At 54.7% G+C, this 18006-nt stretch overlaps 2 protein-coding genes across 2 annotated transcripts; both read right to left on the minus strand.

Annotated features, from left to right (window-relative positions):
- Positions 1-78: 78 nt before the first annotated feature.
- Positions 79-12901, minus strand: GUITHDRAFT_157080 (hypothetical protein; the record flags this gene model as incomplete). Its single annotated transcript, XM_005839523.1, has 4 exons — positions 79-387; positions 443-5227; positions 5280-5723; positions 5774-12901. The coding sequence occupies 4 exons, from the start codon at positions 12899-12901 to the stop codon at positions 79-81; spliced, it is 12666 nt and encodes a 4221-aa protein (XP_005839580.1).
- A 2996-nt stretch (positions 12902-15897) lies between these two features.
- On the minus strand, positions 15898-16668 carry GUITHDRAFT_65247 (hypothetical protein; the record flags this gene model as incomplete). The annotated part of the gene is made up of 1 exon (XM_005839524.1): positions 15898-16668. One exon carries the CDS (start codon positions 16666-16668, stop codon positions 15898-15900), a length of 771 nt encoding a protein of 256 aa, XP_005839581.1.
- Positions 16669-18006: the final 1338 nt, after the last annotated feature.

An 18006-nucleotide genomic window follows, 5' to 3' on the forward strand; every position in this document is an offset into this window, starting at 1 on the left:
TCCCTTCCATCTTGCCTAAACTAACAGTCGATTCATTTTCTTTGCTTTAACAATTGCTTTAAGATTGAATGAAATGCTCTACTCCAGGGTCAATGCCACACCTTGAAGAATCCAGTGCGAAACATGATGATTAGTGTCCAGATTCGCTTCGAAAACCAGCCCGACGCCCATGGCGTTCCTTCGAAGTGAAGTGACGTAGACTGGAGTCTTGAGCATCCCCTGCAGCTTCACGCGATGCGCCTCGACAGGGATGACTTGGAGGATGGGAAGCGGCTGCACGAGAGTTTTCGGCAGCTGCCTTACCAACCTGCTCTCCTTCAGATCCCAGGAGGCTCCCTGCAGGTACAAGCCTTGCACGTAGCATCCGAACTCTAGACGACTTCCCACCTGCAAACGAGCAAACGTCAGTAGATGTCACACGGGAAACCTGGCGGTCAGTCACCTCAGTGGGGCTCATCATCTGAGTGACTTTGGTGTAGAGCGTGCTCTTGTCTAGCGCCCACTTCTTCATACGGCAGGTCGTCTGAACAACAGCGGCGAGGTAGGTGGCGGGGATGTGAAGCCCCGAGAGCCACATGACCAGCGGGTCTTGTCCCTCCGCAGCCCATTCAGCGTACTGATCCTGACGCCTCAAGAACATCTCAACCCACTCGCCCAGGGATTTCTCGGTCTGAGGAGTGAGCTTGCTCCAGGAGCCAGGGAGAACGCCGTTGAACAAGGCGGTCGAGAGCTCTTCCAACGTGGATGACATGCCAACCTCCCCGGACAGAGCGCGAAGGAGCGTCTTCAACGAGGAGCTCATGGTGCGCAGCAAGCGATTCCAGTGATCGAGCTCTTGCAGCAGAACTACTTGTGTAGGAGACGGTGATGGCAATGTCTTCCTCAGCTTCGGCATGTCGAACAGCTCAGGGATCTTTGACACGATGTCGTTTGCGACAGCGCCCACGACCTCCTCTCGTGTGGCTCCTTCGCTCCCTGCCGACGTCCGAGGCTGCAGCTCTATGAGGTTGGACAAGATGTTTGCACTGGCCTTGTTCAGGTAGTCGATCTCAGCGTTTGAGTGAAGCCCGAAAACCTCCGGGCCCGACAGCAAGGGAAGAGCCTCGATGAAGGCAGCATATTGGTCCCTGTCACTGTCAGAGTCCGGCATCCCATACTGCACTTTGCTATCCTGGTAGAAGAAGAACTTCTGCGTGATGTCAAAGAGAAAGTCTCCGAAGAACTCTTGCATGTAAGTCGTCAGTATTCTTCTGTCGTAGCTGTCGGTGACTCTGCCTCCGTAGTGGACTTCTCCCACCAGGTATCGAAGAGTGTTCCATGGTATTTGCTCATCACCGTTTTCTATTTGTTTGGTGAGGTAGGTGTTGAGGAGAGAAAAGCAGACGCGGAAATCCGACTCATTGAAGTCATAGGGCACATTCCATCCCAGCTTGCCGAACTTCCTTCTCTCCTGCACAACAGCGTGCAGGAAAGCAAGAACGTAAATGAGAGGGCGGAACGCCGGGTTGGGACAGGAGGCGAGGGAGTCTTCGGTGATCTTACTCCAAGTGCTTCGGAGGTTCAACTTCAGCCCGTTGGGCGGCTCTGTCACCACCTTGAACGACTGCTGCAGGATACCGAGCGGGAAGGCGTCGGTGGGGTCGGTGGTCAACCAGAGCCTGAAGTCCTTGTGTGGCTTCTCGAAGAGCTTCTCCAGGATCTTCTCGAGCGTTTTGAGCCACTTGGGCAGGAGATGACAGTTCTGGAGCAGCACCCAGAAGCCTCTGTTGGCTCCTGTCTCCAGCAGGTTTGCTGCGATGGGCCCTTGTCCCTGCCCGAGGGAGACGTACTTGAGCTTAGGAGGAGCCATGCCCTCCGTCTCCGCAAGCTCGAAGATGCTGTAGGCCGGATCGGCTCCCGGGGACAGCACGAAGACGACGGGAGTCTTGGGGCTGGACTGTGCGAGCACCTGCTTGTAGTTGAGCACAGGAGGCTGGACGTATCCCTCCCCCAAGTTCTCGATGACAAACTTCTGCACGCAATTTTGTATTCTGTCGGCACGGAAGCATTTGACGATGCAGCTCTTCTCGAAGCCGTTCAAGTCTTCCTTGTCAAGCATGTCGATGTTGTGGTTCTCCGGGTCCTCCAGGTCATACCAAGTTTTCCACGTCTGCTCGTTCTTTGTGACCAAGTTGACCATGCTGGCGAACTTAGGTCTCAAGGTGGTCAGTTGCAGCAAATCTTTCCAGCCTTGCTGGGGGATCCAAGAAAAGGGTTTTTGGACAGCTGCTTCACTGAGAGATGTGTTTCCACGAAGGAAGAAGTCCAAAAGCTTCTCGTCCATGTTCTCATCGCCTGCCAATATCTTGACAGTCATATTGAAAGAGAACATTAGTTTGTGCGTCTCGAACAATCCGTAGCAGACGTAGTCATAGAACTGCTGAGTCAACGTCTTGATGATGTTTGCCAGCCGAGCATTGAGATCCGAATCTTTCTTTGACCTCTCGAGGGCGGTGACGAAGACTCCGAGGAAGGACGAGAGCGAAGTCTCATACATGGGGTTCAGTGACGAGAGGCCGGAGAGTGAGAAGAAGAGGATTGAGCCGCGCTTGGCAGCTGTCAGATATTTGCTTCGAGCTACTCCAATCTCCTCTGTCGTTTGCCTTGCTTGCTCGAGTTTCAACCCGATCTCCGTGGCGGAAGTCTTACACGAGTCAAGGGTTGATATTAGCTCTGCGTTGTCGAGAATGTTGCCCGACGAGGACGCAAGTTCCCTCAGAAGCGTGTCTTCCAGCTTCTTCTGCGTGGCCTTGTTTTTGCTGACCTCCTCCACCAGCTCCAGCCTTTGCGCCTCGAGATCCGGACGTTCATGTCCCACCACGACATTCAGAAGCTGTTCCTTCAGTCCTTCCAAGGTGACGGTGAAGTTGATGATGCTGGCCTTACCGAACACCTCAGGGGTGTAGTGAGGGTTGGAGAGTTTAGTGGTCATGTAGAGGCGGAAGGAGGGGTCCCAGTCGATCTCCTTGTCCCCGAGCTTCACAAACTTTCGGTTTCCGTTGGTTGTGATGTTCTTCTCGAGCACCGGGTTGACCACCGGGTCGATGTACTCGTCGAGGTTCTCAAAGAGGAAGGGAAAACCAAAGTTGACGGCCATCTCGAGATGCTTCAGGAAGTCGCCGTCGTTGAAGGTCTTGATCCTTCCTATCAGGTCCTTCCCTTCTCTCTTCTTGATCCAGGCAACGGCCTGCATCTGAGGATCGATACACAAGGGGAACGAGGAGGCTCTGGTGCACAGGATGCCATTCTGCACCGAGAGGTCGTCGGACGGCAGGCCTTCGGAGGCCCACTGGATAATCTCAACGTCAGAGGTCAGCAGGTACTGGAGGGAGAACGGGTCGCTCAGTGGTAGCTTCTTGTCTACTTGGTCAGCTTGCCACTTGGAGGTGATCAGCCTCTGACGGAAGTCGAAGGAGAAGGCTCCGAGGTAGGAGAGGAAGGAGGAGGTGATGAGGCAGTCGCCGACCAAGTTGATTCTCTTTTGGTTCAGATCCTCCATGTCTGCCTTCCACCTCGTCTGCTCCGAGCCGAGCCCGTTGATCAGCTTCTCCGCCGCTGCAAGCTGACGTGCCATGGTGTCTGCAGCCTCCTTGAGTCGCTCCTTCTCTATCGTTGCCTTCTCTAGGTCATCTCTCAGCCCCTCGAGCGTCTGGCTGAGGTCTGCAAGCTCGTTCTTCACCTTTGACAGATCCTTCTGCGCCTTGGCAAGCTCTGTTTCAGCTTTCCTGACGGCATTGCGCATAGGGTTGATCTCCTTGGCTACGTTGTAGTAGTTCACCATGGCGTACACCCACTTCAACAATCCAGCTCCTGCTGTAGAGATGTTCTTCAGCTCCGTCGGGTTGAACTTGGGGTCCTTCATATACTTCTGAACCTGCGAGATCTGCTTGTCCGTCATCGAGTCCTTGTCAAACTCCAGCAGCGAGCGGAGGAAGCGACCGTCAGACATCATGGCCTTGGCTCCTTTCCAGCTCGTGTCAGGAACCTTCTTGAGGATGGCGACACATTCAGCCACTCCTTGCACCAGCACGTGCGGCTTTGCAAACGACTTGATCTCGTCGATGTCCTTCTTGTCCAGGTCGTTGAGCGCCTGTGCTGCTTCTTCGAGTGCGGGCAAGGCAGCTCCCAGCTTCTCCTCTGCTGTCGCCTTCTGCTGCGCGATCTCAACAGACTGCACGCCCAGGATCTCCTCCTGCTCGCCCGCTATCGCTTGTTTCTCCGTGGCTTCCTTGGTGTTCACCGAGATGGTCTGCAGCAACTCGCTACAGTCTCTCGTCTTTTGCTCCACCACCACCGTCTGCTTTGCCAGCTCCTCCTTCATCACTGCCACGTCAGCAGCCGCCTGGATCAGCTTCTTCAGCCCTCCGTCCAGCCTGGTCACCATCTCCGTATTCCTGGACCGGCTCTCCGCCAGCTGGTGCTTGTAGGCGTTGATGAAGTTGAGGTAGTTCTTGGGCGTCACGTAGTTGTGTCGGCGCAGCTGCGTCTCGAACTCGCTGCTGGCTTCCAGCACGGAGTGATGCACTGCCATCATGTGCAGAGTGACGTTCTGCCTGCTCTCTTCCGGCAGCTCGACCTGAGCAAGGAACCTGTTGGCGACTGACTGGAGCGCCTCGGACGGCCATGGCTGGAACCAGTCGATCACGGCGTTGTTGATCATGCCAGGGAAGTTACGGCAGCGTCGCCGCAGGTCTTCGCCGACAGGAGACATGGCGAGGACGATGTGGAGGTTGTCTCTCGAGGACTCGACGAAATAGTTCCAGCACGAGTCTTTGCTGTCCGGCAGGCCTTTCTCCTTCACCTCCCTCCTCATCGAGTTGATGATCCCCTCGCGCTCGTCCTCTGCATACAGCGCTGGGACCATGCCCATGGTCAGGAGGTTGTTGATGAGCTCGAGAAAGCTCTCGTCCGCCACGTGTTGATCGGTGAAGAGGAAGACGACGGCTTCTGTCTTGAGCATACTATACATCGTTCGCAGGTCCTCTCGGAACTCCTCTTCCCCGTACGTCCTTGTCAATGTGATCTGAAAGATCTTGCACTGTGCCGCGTACGCCGCGAGCCTGGTGAGGGATTGTTTCCCTGAACCCCCAACTCCCACGAGCAGCGCGTTCCCTCGTGGCAGCCGCAGGAGCCGATGGAGGCGGCAGAGATGGTCAAGGGCATCATCGAAGAGCACAAGATCCATCACCTGCCGTTGCGTCAGCGCGGGGGTCGACAAACTTTGGCAAAGGAGGACAAACCTTGTTGGTCTCGTTGTATCGCTCCAGCAGCTCGTCGAAGATCGTCTTCACGTTGTCGTAGCTTCCCAGGTCCTCGTTCACTCGAGCCTCCGCCTCTCCATCTATCACCCGCAGGGCGTTCCTGAAGTCGCCGAAGATGACTTCCCCCGCCATCGCTCCGTCCATGTAGTTCTGGAGCTGCTGCTTCATGGTCTGCTTCAACTGCTCGATGAACCAGTCCTTGTCCTCTTGTGAGATGAGACGATCGTGAAAGACTCGCAGGCATTCGTTCCTCCATAGTCTACAGATTCCAACTCCATCAAGAATCGCGTCTGTGGTAGCCGTGCAGAGTCCTTCGCAGATCCTGGACAGGTCACGGAGGTTGAAGACGTAATGGAAGCGAGTTGGGGTGGGAGGCATGTTGGCGACGACAGTCTTGTACAACTTGAGCGTTGATTCTGAAAACTGCAACAAGAATTGTCAGCACACGAGGGAGAAGAACAACAACCATTCACCGTCTTTCCGCAGGTTTTGAAGAATTCGCCGTCCTTGGAGGCAGAGAAAGGCTGGAAGTGGTTGTCGAGGATGGTGGAGAAGATTCGGATGATGGATTCATCCGAGGGGAACGAGATGTTGAAGACGGTGAAGAGAGAGACGAATCGAGGATCCATGGGGTTTCGAGCTCCTCCTGGAGGGCCGCAGGCAGCAAGGCAGTGCGTATCTATGACGTGCTTCCAAACAAGCTCTTCTCTGTCGTACAGCCCCTGCTTCTCTATGAAGAGCTTCAGCAGAGTGACAGGCTGCTGCGTCCCGTAGGTGTCCACAAGGGGCATGTTGACGTCATCGATGAAGATGATGAGCTTCTTGCCCGCGGGAGGGCCGAACGTTCCCTTGAGACGCTTCTCGATGTTGCTCTCGATGCTTACCTGCAAGTCTTTCCCTGAGGTCCGCGAGGAGAAGGAGATGTTGAGGAGGTTGTTCGTCTCAGGGCTGAGGTTCTTGAGGTAGTGCTGCAGCGTCACCGTCTTGGAGGTCCCCGACTCTCCGACGAAGATGGAGGGCCGGGAGATCTTGACGCACGTGTCAACCAGCCATGTGCTCCTCACCGTGTCTGCGGTCGGGATGAGGATCTGGTAGAAGGCCTGACCAGGCGCCGGGCTGAACTCCTGCACAAGGCTGCTCCACGAGGACCAGCCGCGCATCTTGGGGTCGTACATGTAGTCGAAAACAGTCGACTTGGAGGCTCCTGGAAGGCTCGAAATGCTGACCGACGGCTGGTCAGACCCGCTCATGCCCGAGAGCTTCTTGAGATGAGCGTCGAAGCGTTTCCTGCTGTCCTCGTGCAGGGCAGAGCCGAGGGACCAGGTCAAGCACGCGACGAAGATTGCCTCCAGCTCCTTGGCCTCGGGGTCTTCCGCCTCCTGCAAGAGGGCGGAAAGCATGAAGCAGAGGGCCACGACGAGGTTCAAGTTGGTGAGAGGAAGAACGAGCTTCGGCCTCGGCTCGTACTCGCCGAAGATAAGTCCCAGCATGACCCACTCGTTCAGCTGAGGCACGTACTTGCTGTACAACTGGTCTAGCGTCTTAGCCCTCTCCGGGCTCTCGACGGATCCGAGCCATCGCTTGAAGTAGGGATCGAACCCGAGGTTCTTCGGGTCCACCCACACCATGCCGCACCGGCTCACGGTGGCGGGGGAAGCATACTGCAAGTCTCCCACCTCGAAGAGCATGGAGGCGAAGGGCTGGAGGCGGATGCGCTCGCCATTGGGGAGGGTGAGGAGCTTGTTGTCATCCATCACTGAGTTCATGTTCTCCACCCACAGCGCGTCCACGTCACCGTCGTAGCAGATGTACCTCCTCTCGTCTTTGCCCTCGGGCAGAGGCTTGTTCATCTCCCTAAAGATATTGCTCAGCAGACCGTCCGTCCAGTCTCGGGTGACAGGGTCCATCACCCCGTAGAGCTCAGACAGAGGAATCGCCTTGGGGTTGATCACCGTCAGCTTCGTCGTCCTGCCCAGGTTTGTCTGCGCATGGCAGAGGGTGTTGAGGACCACCGACTTCCCTCCTCCCGTCGGCCCGACGATCATCGTCGTGTGCCTTGTCAGCATGGTTTCGTAGAGCTGGACCACCTTGTCCACCTGCCAGGAGATCTCGATGTACTTCTCCTTGCGGATGACACCCACGACGGCCGCGTTGAACTCGGGGTATCCCACCCGTGGACAGTCGAGCCCGGGGAAGAGATCGGCGAGTAGACCCAGGAAGAGGGGGACGTCCTCGAAGACGAACTTGGGGCTGTTCATGTCTCTCAGCGCTCTCATGAGCACCACGTCCTCCGGCAGGTCTGGCGACCCTCTCTTCAGCGAACCCGCCATCACTAGCACGCTCTTCAACGCTCGCAAGCCCCAGTCATAGTGGTACTGCCGCGAGAGCTGCTCCTTAGCCAGCGCGTAGAGCGTCACCATCTTCTTGGCTAGGATTCGAGCCAGGTCGAACCCCTCAGACAGCAGCATGTTCTCACAGATGATGTTCAGATCCGGCACAATCATCGTCATCGGCCTGAAGAGCGCCTTAAGGTTGTCCGGCAGCTCCGTCCTGCCAGCGTAGCCAGGGTTCATAGTGATGAAGAACCCGCAAGAATCGTCAAGGGAGATCTCCCGTCCCTCGAAGTGAAACATCTTCGCGTTCGCGATCATCGCCGTCTGGATTGTCTTGAGCTGCGCTGACACCACGGACAGCACCGGAGCCTCGATCCTGTTGAACTCGTCGAAGCATCCCCAGGCCCCGCACTGCACCAGCCCGGAGAAGATGCTTCCCATCGCCTTGTAGTCCAGCCCATCCCCGCAGTTGAACACCACGCAGTACAGGGAGATTGCCTTTGCCAGATCCTTCACCGTCTCCGTCTTGCCCGTCCCGGCCGGGCCTGCCGGGGCTCCACCCAGCCGGAAGCTCAAGGCCTGCGTAAGCGTCATGTAGCATCGATCCGTGAGCGGGGTGATGACGAGGCGACCGTTGAGCCCCATGTACTCATAACCGAAAGGCGTGGAGAACGTACACTGCCGCACAAAGAGCTCATCGTCAGCTCTGACCCAGTAGTATCTCAGCTGAGACTCCCAGGCAAACTCCCTCTCGTCCAGGATCGAGTCACGAACGAAGCCGTCGATGATGTCCCGTGCATGAACGTCGATGATGACGAGCGTGTTGACTTTCTTTCGCTGCTGCTTGCTCAGGTCCTTCCTCATCTCTGCCACCAGGTCGTTGAGCTGCTTGGTCAGCAGCTGGTTGAGAACCTTGATCGCATGCTTCTCTCCTTGCTTCACCTTGCGGAAACCGTCCTCCACCTGCCAGGTCCACCAGAGCTGACTCCCGCCGTTGACCGTCATGCCCAGGTTCTCTTCGATCCATCGGAGGCGAGAGGTCTTGGGGTAGTTGAAGATTCCTTCCTTCATGATGGAATGTAGCGAAGCTCGCATCTCTGCCAGGACGTTGGTCATCCAGTTCTCAACGGCTCCCTCAGTCGCAACGGCCGTCCTGAAGTTCAGGTTCTCGCCCTCCGAAGAGATCATACCCACTACCACCTTGTTCTGACGGGCGAAGATCAGACTCGCGCAGTTGTCAAAGATCTTGAGGCAGTGCTCTTGGATAGCCGTGACGTCTGACGACCCCAACACCGACAGCATCTCATCGTCAGAGATGAAGAAGAACCTCGGGAACGAGTTCCTCTTGGAGTCAAGGAAGTCCGATAGGCTCTTCTGGCACCAATCAAGGTCGTTGGCCAGCTGGCGTAGCAACTCAAGCCTTCCATCCACACAGCACGCCTTGACCACGTTCCTCTCCTTGTGAGTCTCCTGCATGATCTTCGACCAGGCCTGGTCGATCTTCTCGAACCTCTTGGCGGCCTCGGGCAGCTGCATGCGAATGTCGTCGGATCCCACGAAGATTCCCTCCAGGTACTGCCACTTCCTCTGCACGATGAGCCAGGCTTCCAGCGTCTCTCCGATGAGTGACAAGCGCTTCTCCCACAGCCGGATCTGATCGATGAAGGGGCCGCAGAACTTGGACGCTGACATGGAGGCGATGTTCATCAGGTTGTCGTCGAGGAGCAGAGTGATCTCGTCGGTTCCCTTGAGACAGTACCCGCGATCCTGCCCATCTCTCTCGTACTTGAACAGGTCAAGGCCCTGGCTCTTCCAGTTGGTCTCGATCTCTTCCAGCCCCTTCTCGATCGCCACTTCCTTCTGCGCCTCCGTCACGATCTCCGTCACTCTCTCTGCCTGCTCCGACAGGTTGAGAGCGAACAGCTCCTGCAGCGTGAAGGTGTTGGGGTTAATCTCGATGGAGGGCAGCAGCTTCTTCCAGTGTCTCGGCCGCATCGCCTCGGACTTGAGCTCGGAGATGAGTGGGAGAGACTTCTGGAAAGCGACGATGGCACTTCCAAGCTTTTCGTAGAGCTGCAGCCGCTGAGCGTTCTTGGAGATCTTTCTGTGCTTGACGAGATAGGCCGCGACGCCGCTGTTGAGAGCCTCGATGTCGAGCTCCTGGAAGAAGAGAGCGCCGGACCAGTTCCTGCAGGACTCCCTGAAGTCCGAGTAGACGCTGACAATCTCCTGCAGGCAAGCAAGAAGTTCTGTGGCCTTGGCAAGGCTGGTGAAAGTTGCAGCCTCGAGGCCGAAGAGCTTCATGGCCATGGAGATTCCTTCCTTCCTCTTCGTCATCTCCTTCATCTCCACCGCGTAGGCGCTCGCAAGGTCGACGGCATAGTCCAGGTCGATGTCTGGTGCAGCTGGGCCCTCCTCGTTGAGCCGCTTGAGAAAGGCGTCGCACTCTCCGATGAAAGTTTCGCATTCTTGATTGGTGGTGAAGGCAAACTGCTTCTTGATCTTTGACACCTCGTGCGACTTCTGCCTCGCCTCCCTCACGACGTCCAGCCACTTGCCCTTGATTTCTAGCGCCTCCTGCGAGGACTTTGCGTCCACTTGGATGCGATAGAAATTAAGGATGTCAAACTTCTCCTGCAAGTCGATGCAGACAGCTTCTATCTCAGTGCTGGATTCAGTTGTCTCCTGAATGACTTGCAACAGATGCTTGAAGTTGTCCAGAGTGTCTGGGGCTGTTGCAAGATCATATCGTATGTTGGAAATCTTCTCAAGGACAGTGTTGAGCTTTGAATTGGCATCGTCAAACAAGAACTTCCCTATTATTGTGATCCAAGCTTGCGCCTCGTTGCGAATGTCTGAGTGGGCAGCAGTCATATTTACGTGCAAGAAGTCAACGGTGACGGAGGGAGGAAAGAATCCGAGGTCGCGCATTACGTTGTTGTAGTGCTTGATCCTCTCGTCGAACTCGATTGAAGTGCGCGACTTTGTCTTGATGAACTTCTCTACGATGCTGTGTCGTTCTTCATTCCACAGAGACATGTATCTCGCATACCGCGAGCTCGCCTTCTCTAGCGACAGGCCTGTCTTGGTGACCCTCGTCTGCATTGAGAGGATTGCCTTGACGCAGTGCGGGTGCGCCTGAACATCATCGTAGAAGCTGAAGACGACCGGCTCGTCATGTCCGTGAACGATCTGAGAGGGGCAGGGCAGGCAGGTTCCATCCATCCATCGGATGAAGCTGCGGGCAGTAGTCTCGAGGATCACCTTAAGGATCTTTGTGATCATCTTCTGTATATCCAGCATGGAGGGCGTGTAGACGATCTGCGGCGTCGCCCTCGCCGTCGCCCGGATCAACGGCCTGACCCCCTCCTTCCCCGCCGTCATCCCAAGGTAGCTAGCAAAGTCAGCAACTCCGTCGAGGACGAGGTGTACGATAGCGTCGTAGATTCGTTTCTCCCAGTACCTGTAGTAGCTCGTCATGCCTGACGACCGGCCCGTGTTGGTCCCGACAGCCACTTCCTCTATCTTGCAGAGGAGCGGAGTGATCTGCGCGTGCTGGCTGACAAGGTGGTTCACTACCTCTGATCGGTGATTTTCAAGGCGCGAGAAGACTTCCTGCAGGTCCAGGCCCTCAGTCTCCTCCCCGAACAGGGCCTCGGTCGAGGGGATCAGCTTCCCCCGCTGGATCTCCGAGACGATGTCGGCGATGGTCGCGGCGTTCTTGTCGATGGCGCGAGCGAAGGTGACGAAGATTGAAATCTTCTTGTTGGTCTTGTCGATGAAGTCATTGATCCCCAGTGAGATCCAGTTCAGGGCCGTGAAGCCCAGGCTCATCCCAGACTTGAGGCTCTCAGCGTTGTGGGCACAGAGCTCCCGTAAGCTCGGGTCGAGGCTTGAGAGCGCGTGCTGATAGTTTGCGATCATCTGCTTCAAGTTCTGCACGAGCTGCAAGTACTTGGCTTCTCGCAACGCGATGTTCATGACCGTCTCGCCCACGGAGTATCCCATCTTGTCAAGGCACTTGGCCTCCCTCATGAGGGTCAAGAGCTCGTTGGGAAAGTTGACCTGCATCTCACCATCCTCGTCCTTCCGCAGTATGAGACACCTCAGGAGCTCGTTTGCCTCGGCTTCAGACTTGGCCTTCCAGTTACTGTGCAGCTCATTCTCATAGTTTCTCAGCGTCTTGCCCAGATCGATGTACTGGCGTATCGTCGCGTTCCCTTGCTCTGACTCGGTCATCTGGCAGTAGGACTGGAACTGCAGCATCGTCTTCTTCACCCGGATGAAGAGTCCCTTGGACCACATGATGGCCCCTGACACGGGCGGCTGATTCTTGGGCACAGGAGGATGATCGCAGTTGGCCTTGAAAGTCTCGTGCACTTGCGTCACTTCTCGGGAGAACTGGACGAGGATCTCGCTGAGTTTGTCCTCCACAACTGCTGTGATCGCCTTCCTGCTCCTGATGGACTTGAAGTGAAGCAGCAGCTGCAGTGCACCCTCCGTCGAACGGAGCTCCGCGAAGCTCGAGTTGATCAGCTTGCTAGTCTCGTCTTCGATGTCCTGGACCTCCGCGGAGAAGTTCTTTGTGAGCGTGTCCCACCGGGCCTTGTGGGCCGGGTCGAAGATCTCGAACTCGACGTGCAGGTACGGAGTCAGCATGGCGTTGACCCGCTCGAGCATCTTGTCGATACTCTGAGAATCTCCAATAACCTTCTTGAGCTGCGGACCGAAGAAGACGATGAACTGGTCGATCGTATCCGACACGAGTTGCAGATCCTGCAGGATACCCTCGATGTACTTGGTCTTGCCAAACAAGAGCTGCCGGTCGAACTCCCAGCGGTCGCTCATCCTGGTGTTCTTGTCCGACAGCTTCCCTTGCTTCATGTCCTCCTCAGGCTCCTGCCCGGACTTCTCAATCTTGTCCCTCGTCTTCATGTAGACCTCGTACCATCCCTGCATCAGGTGCCTTGCCTCCGTCAACTTGGCTGACACCTGGGAGGGAGAGAGCGACGTGAACATCTGCTCCACGTCGATCTCGTTTGTCACTCTGTTGGAGATCTCGTTGGCTATCCGAGCCATCAGCGTCGACATCCGTTCGTCGGTGTTGTAGTGCCTGCTCAGCACCCACACCATCCGCAGGCCGTTGAAGAGCGAAGGGAGAGACTCGGTGATGTTGACAAGGGGAGCCATTGAGAGCATCTTGAAGTGTCTCTCCAGTGTCGACAAGAACTTCACATTGTCCTTCGCCTCTGTGTGCAGCTTGACCATCTCTGCGAACCAGTGGTTGAACGATGTGTACTCGACCTGCACAGCAGCAGTCAGGTCAGCACCAGACCATCTAGAGGATTGCCTCAAGGTTTGTCTTCATGCAGTTGGAGATTTCAACGAACTGCTCTGTATGCATCCTCTCGACCACTCTATCCAACCTTGAGTATCGCTCCCTCCAGAAGTCCACCTTCAACAAGGTCAGAGCAGCTCGAGCAGATAAGAGCAAGTGTGAATGCGCTAGCAGCAAATGCGTACAACTTCCTTACCTCAGCCATCGCGCCGTTCGGTGCAGGTCGCTTAGCTTTGGTTTCTGCAACGAGCCCCCTTGGCACCCATGTCACATGATGGCAGCTGAACCTAAAGAGTCTACCTGACGATGTTGGTCCACGTTTCTAATGACTGTCTCAAAATGCTTAGAGATGTTTCATCTCGAGTCGTGCCTTGCAAGCTGTCGATGTCCACCTTGATACATTCAACTCAGTCTTGGAAACCTGAACCCCTCGAAACTTACATCTGGTATTTCAAGCTCCACATCTCCCTGAATCGCTTGCATCGAGTTTGACAGGGACATGGAGAGCTTGTTGATCAACGAGACAATCTCTTGCTGGTGAACCTTGCTATCGGCCCCTTTCCCTTCCTCATGGTTTTGTATCAAATCCGACTTCCGTGAGATAACTGGCATGTACACTTTTGAAATCAGCTGGCTCAACTTTGCAACAGCGAGGACAGGAAGGCACAGACAGTTGTACTTGTCCTCGAACGAATTGTTTTCCGGGTTCTCAGGCTTCTTGATGATGAAAGTCGCAATCTTCCAATCAGCTTCGAAATTGGCAATGGGCAAGGTACGAACGACGAACTTACACTTCTCCTGCACGATGGTGCGGAACTTTTTCGTCTGCTCCTTTTCTCCGGTCAGAGTGTCTTCCCCTGGTGCTTCTACGCTCTCCTGACCCTCCTGTTGCCCGTCCGATCGCTGCTCGACTCTGTCACTGGCCTCGTTGTTGACGGCTGACTCGCTGGATTCGCCCCCCTTGTCCTGCCCAGATTCCTCTTTCTGCTCTTCATTCCCTTGTCCCGAGGCCTCATCGATGTCCTCGTCATTCCCTTCTTCCTTCTTCTCCTCTACTATCTCTTCTTCGTATGTGATGTACTCCCTCACCAAGACGATCATCAATGCTGTGACTGCCTCGTTCGATGGGAAATCGCTCATGAGAGATATCGACTTGTCATCCAGGTCCTGTAGCTCCCCCTTGAACGTCTTGTCATTCGCACCCAGGAATCTGCATGAACGTCATTAACCAGGTTTCCCATGCTTCCTCGGAGCCTCACCTCTTAGCCCGATCCAGGGCCCAGTTCCTGAACATGCTACTCATCTTCGCCGGCTGAAGATGGGGTGAGGATTCCAACCGCCTCTCCTCCTCTCTCCCCCTTGTCTGTCCTTGTCGCTTAGTTCTTCTCTCTCCTCTCTCCTCCTCTCTCGCGCTCAAGCTCGCGACTTCTCGCCTCTGACAACCGCCATTGACCAGCCGTTTGTCTGAAGATACCCCCGTTGCCTCCACCCTCTTCTTCCTGTACTCACCCTACACTCTCCCAATACTACCCTCAAATAAAGCTTGAAGTACCCTATACAATTACATTGCTTGTTTGACTGAAGGACACCCCCACCCCGTATGAAAAACAATCACCCCCACATTCGAGTTGGTAATGACTCCAATTTGACAGGATCTCAGAGGAATGGCGGGCAGCGACACTACTGCGAACACAGGAGGTTCGAAGAAGACACGATGAGAGGAGGGAGACAGGTTGCGTGGAGGAAGAGAAGACGAGAATGCTGATATATTGCACAGAGTTGGCGTTAATGTACAGATAGGGGTAAGTCAGATTGCAGGAGCAAACAGTGATTGAGGAACGGAGGAGGTTGTATATAATGATAGTTTACATGTTGATGCAAATCTTAAAGTGCTAGTTTACAAACATCGACGAGTGGGTTTTTAGAGCTGTGCATACGCGATTGTATGCCTCAATCCTGTCGTACAATCCAGGTAAATAAGTCGGTAATTCCAGTCATGATCGCAATTAGCACCTGCTCGCACAGAAAGCTGGGGTGTGAAACTCTTGTTGACCTGGACAATTGAACTCTTGTTCATCTGCACGCCATGGCATCAGTTCCATCTCTGAGTTCAGAGCACGCTTCACTTTCCTTAAAGGAGAGATCGGGTTTCGGCATTTCTTCTGGGAAGACTCTATCCTCGAGGTCTGGAAACCCGAGCTAATCAACATGTCAGAGGCTGTTGATCATGAAAAGAGAAGCTCTTCACCTGCCCGCTCTCGTTTCTGCCCCAGCACCACCACTGCCCGTCCGAGGTCTGCCCACCATCAATTCCAAGGCGAGGAAGCAGCAGCGGGGCAGTAACACTCACCCTGGCATAGGAATGGAAACCACCAGCCTCGATGGCGACGACACTCTGCCGGTGAAATTTCTAGGAAGACAACACGATCAGGTTCGTCCGCGGAGATCACAGGAGGGACCTCGTGCCTGCTCTCGTTGCGCTCCAGGGAGGCGAAGTGAAAGTGAGACGATCGACTTCCCCTCCCGAGCTGTCCATACTCTCCTGAGCCGCATACAAGGAGCTGCAAGGGACGCTGCCGGTCAGTATCTGTTGGAAGCTGAAGGACATCAAGCCTTACCCTTCCGTTAGATGAGAGCGCAAGAGAATGTGAGAAGCCGCACGCAATCTGAGTGATTTTGCCATGCTCTTTCAAGCTTTCCTGGACGAACCTTGTGAGCCATTTCTTTCCCTCCTTGCTCCTCGTCTGTTTACATTCTGATTGCCAGATTGCAGGCCATGTAATGACTCTGGAGTCCCAAAGCAGGCTTGAGAGTCTCCTCTTCCCGTCTGCCCTTCGTGATTTCCTCCCCACGAGAAGAGAGTTCCTAGTCAGGGAGAGATAAGAAGACATTGATAACCTTGTTTCTTTCTCCTTACCCTCCTCGCTCAATGCAAGCGCATGCAAACCACCGCAGCTGACACTTCTGATCTTATCGCCGAGAATTTCAACCTGCCAAATACAAACCTCAATGTCACTTCAGTGGACGAGAAATTGACGACCTTGGTAAACCTTGAACAGTAGGAAGAAAATTCACTTCTGTCCTGTGCAAAATCTCCTTGAAAGAAGGGATATCTTCCGGTTCCGACAAAGCCTAATCCAAGCTGTCCCGACATGTTGTTGCCACAGCTGAACACTTCACCCCTGCCACAGAGCAAAAGAGAGAAGCCTGCTCCGCATGAGATCATGAAGGGATCGCTGACTTCCGTCACTGGAGAGAAACTCTCCCTATCCATGATGTCGCCCATCCCCAGCTGGCCCCATCTGTTCCACCCACAGCTTAACACTCTCTCGTCTTGTGTCAGAATCATCGTGTGGAACTCCCCGCAAGCGATCATGCGGACTGGGATGTTCGAGAACAAGGGGATCGCTGTGAAGATATGCTGATTGGACTTACTGCCGATGCCAAGTTCTCCATACTGATTTCTCCCCGTCACCAACAGCTCAGTCACTTCTTGTAGCTGATAGGTCGCTCCACCCTCCTCTTTGATGGCAACAACCCGCCCCACACACACCAACGACCGTGAGCCGCCACAACCAATGCACTTCACTCTGCCACGGAGGAGAACCGGCTTTGAGTTTGCAACATTGTAGTCGTTCCCATCTCCCAACTGCCCGCTTTCATTGATACCAGTGATCCACAACTTTGTCAGGTTCATGCCCGTGATGAATTCATGCAAACTCACATACGGTTTGACAGTGGTGTTGTTTTCAACTCTTTTATCCTTCTCGTGTTCTGAATCCTTTTTGAAAACTCCTGTTTCAGTGACATTTTCATCTACCTCGGAGCGAACCTGTTGCCTCACGCTCTCTATTTCTAGGGCTTGCTGTTCAAATGAGAAGAGTTTTCCGTTTGCCAAGTTCGAAAGAAATTCGAGAAAGTGTCCAAATGCGAGCTCATTCAGCTTGAATCCTGCATCCGTGAAGATTTCAAACAGCCAGGTCAGCTCGCACATGCCAGTCTTCAAGGGAGGAGGACTTTCACCGATGGCACTTTGAAGCACCGTAACGAGCCAGTCAGGAACAGACTCTTTGGCAGAATGCACATTATTGGAAGTTTTATGCAGCTCTGAGAGGTGGAGAGCAATCAGAAAGGCAAGATCACCATACGCATCTTGCCTCGACTGCCACTCTCTCAACATAACACGATCTCTATGCTCTCGGAAGTACTTCCTGGCGCTGAGAGTGCCTTCAACGCCTGGTCCAGCTCCTCCATGTCCCTCCACCTGATCCCACTGGCTTCCTAGAGCATGGACCCCTTCTTCAGCTTTAGGAGGGAGAGTCAGCACCATCTTGCCCATCCGCATCGGCCAGGATACCTCTCCCCCTTCCTCCGTCTTCCCCGCGCCCTGCATGGCGTTGCCCCGACTGAGCCTCATCCCTCCACAGCCCATGTGTTCTGAGGCGAACCCAGTGTGGCGAGTCGGCCGGTGAGCCTGCGACTTGAAGGCGGCTCAGCGGCTAGGGGTCCGAGTCCGACTGCGACTACCGATGGAGTGACTGTGTGGGGGTTGGAGACTGATAAACTGCAGGCTTGCGGCCTCTGAACCGCATAAGAGAAATAAGGCTGGATCGAATAGTTTGCATTGGGGTTCAGAGCTAGATAGAGCAATTGGCTATTGCCCAGGAAACAAAACGTCTGCTGTGTTTCTTTGCTGTCAGGCGACATTCTTTCTCATGACCGACAGCTTGCAGATCCTCATGGTAGCTGAAGACCTCGAATGAATCTCCTGGTACCCACTCAGCAAGCAGCAAGAATCCTTCATGGCGGAAGAACAGGGAGAGTTCCTGCAATCCAATCGTGAGCTTGCCATTAGGAGCTTGCCACAGTTCACCTCTTCCGCTTTCAACCTCGCTCGTTGGATCTCTGTACGTTTTATCCGAGCTTCTGACACATGAGTCCTGAGGGCGCTGCGTCATGAGTTCAAGCAGCACTTAGAGAGCATCAAGGAGAAAGAGAGTCTTCAGGAGGAGGAAGGAAAGACTCACAGGAATCG

Source organism: Guillardia theta (assembly GCF_000315625.1).
Source record: "Guillardia theta CCMP2712 unplaced genomic scaffold GUITHscaffold_8, whole genome shotgun sequence".
NCBI lineage: Eukaryota > Cryptophyceae > Pyrenomonadales > Geminigeraceae > Guillardia > Guillardia theta.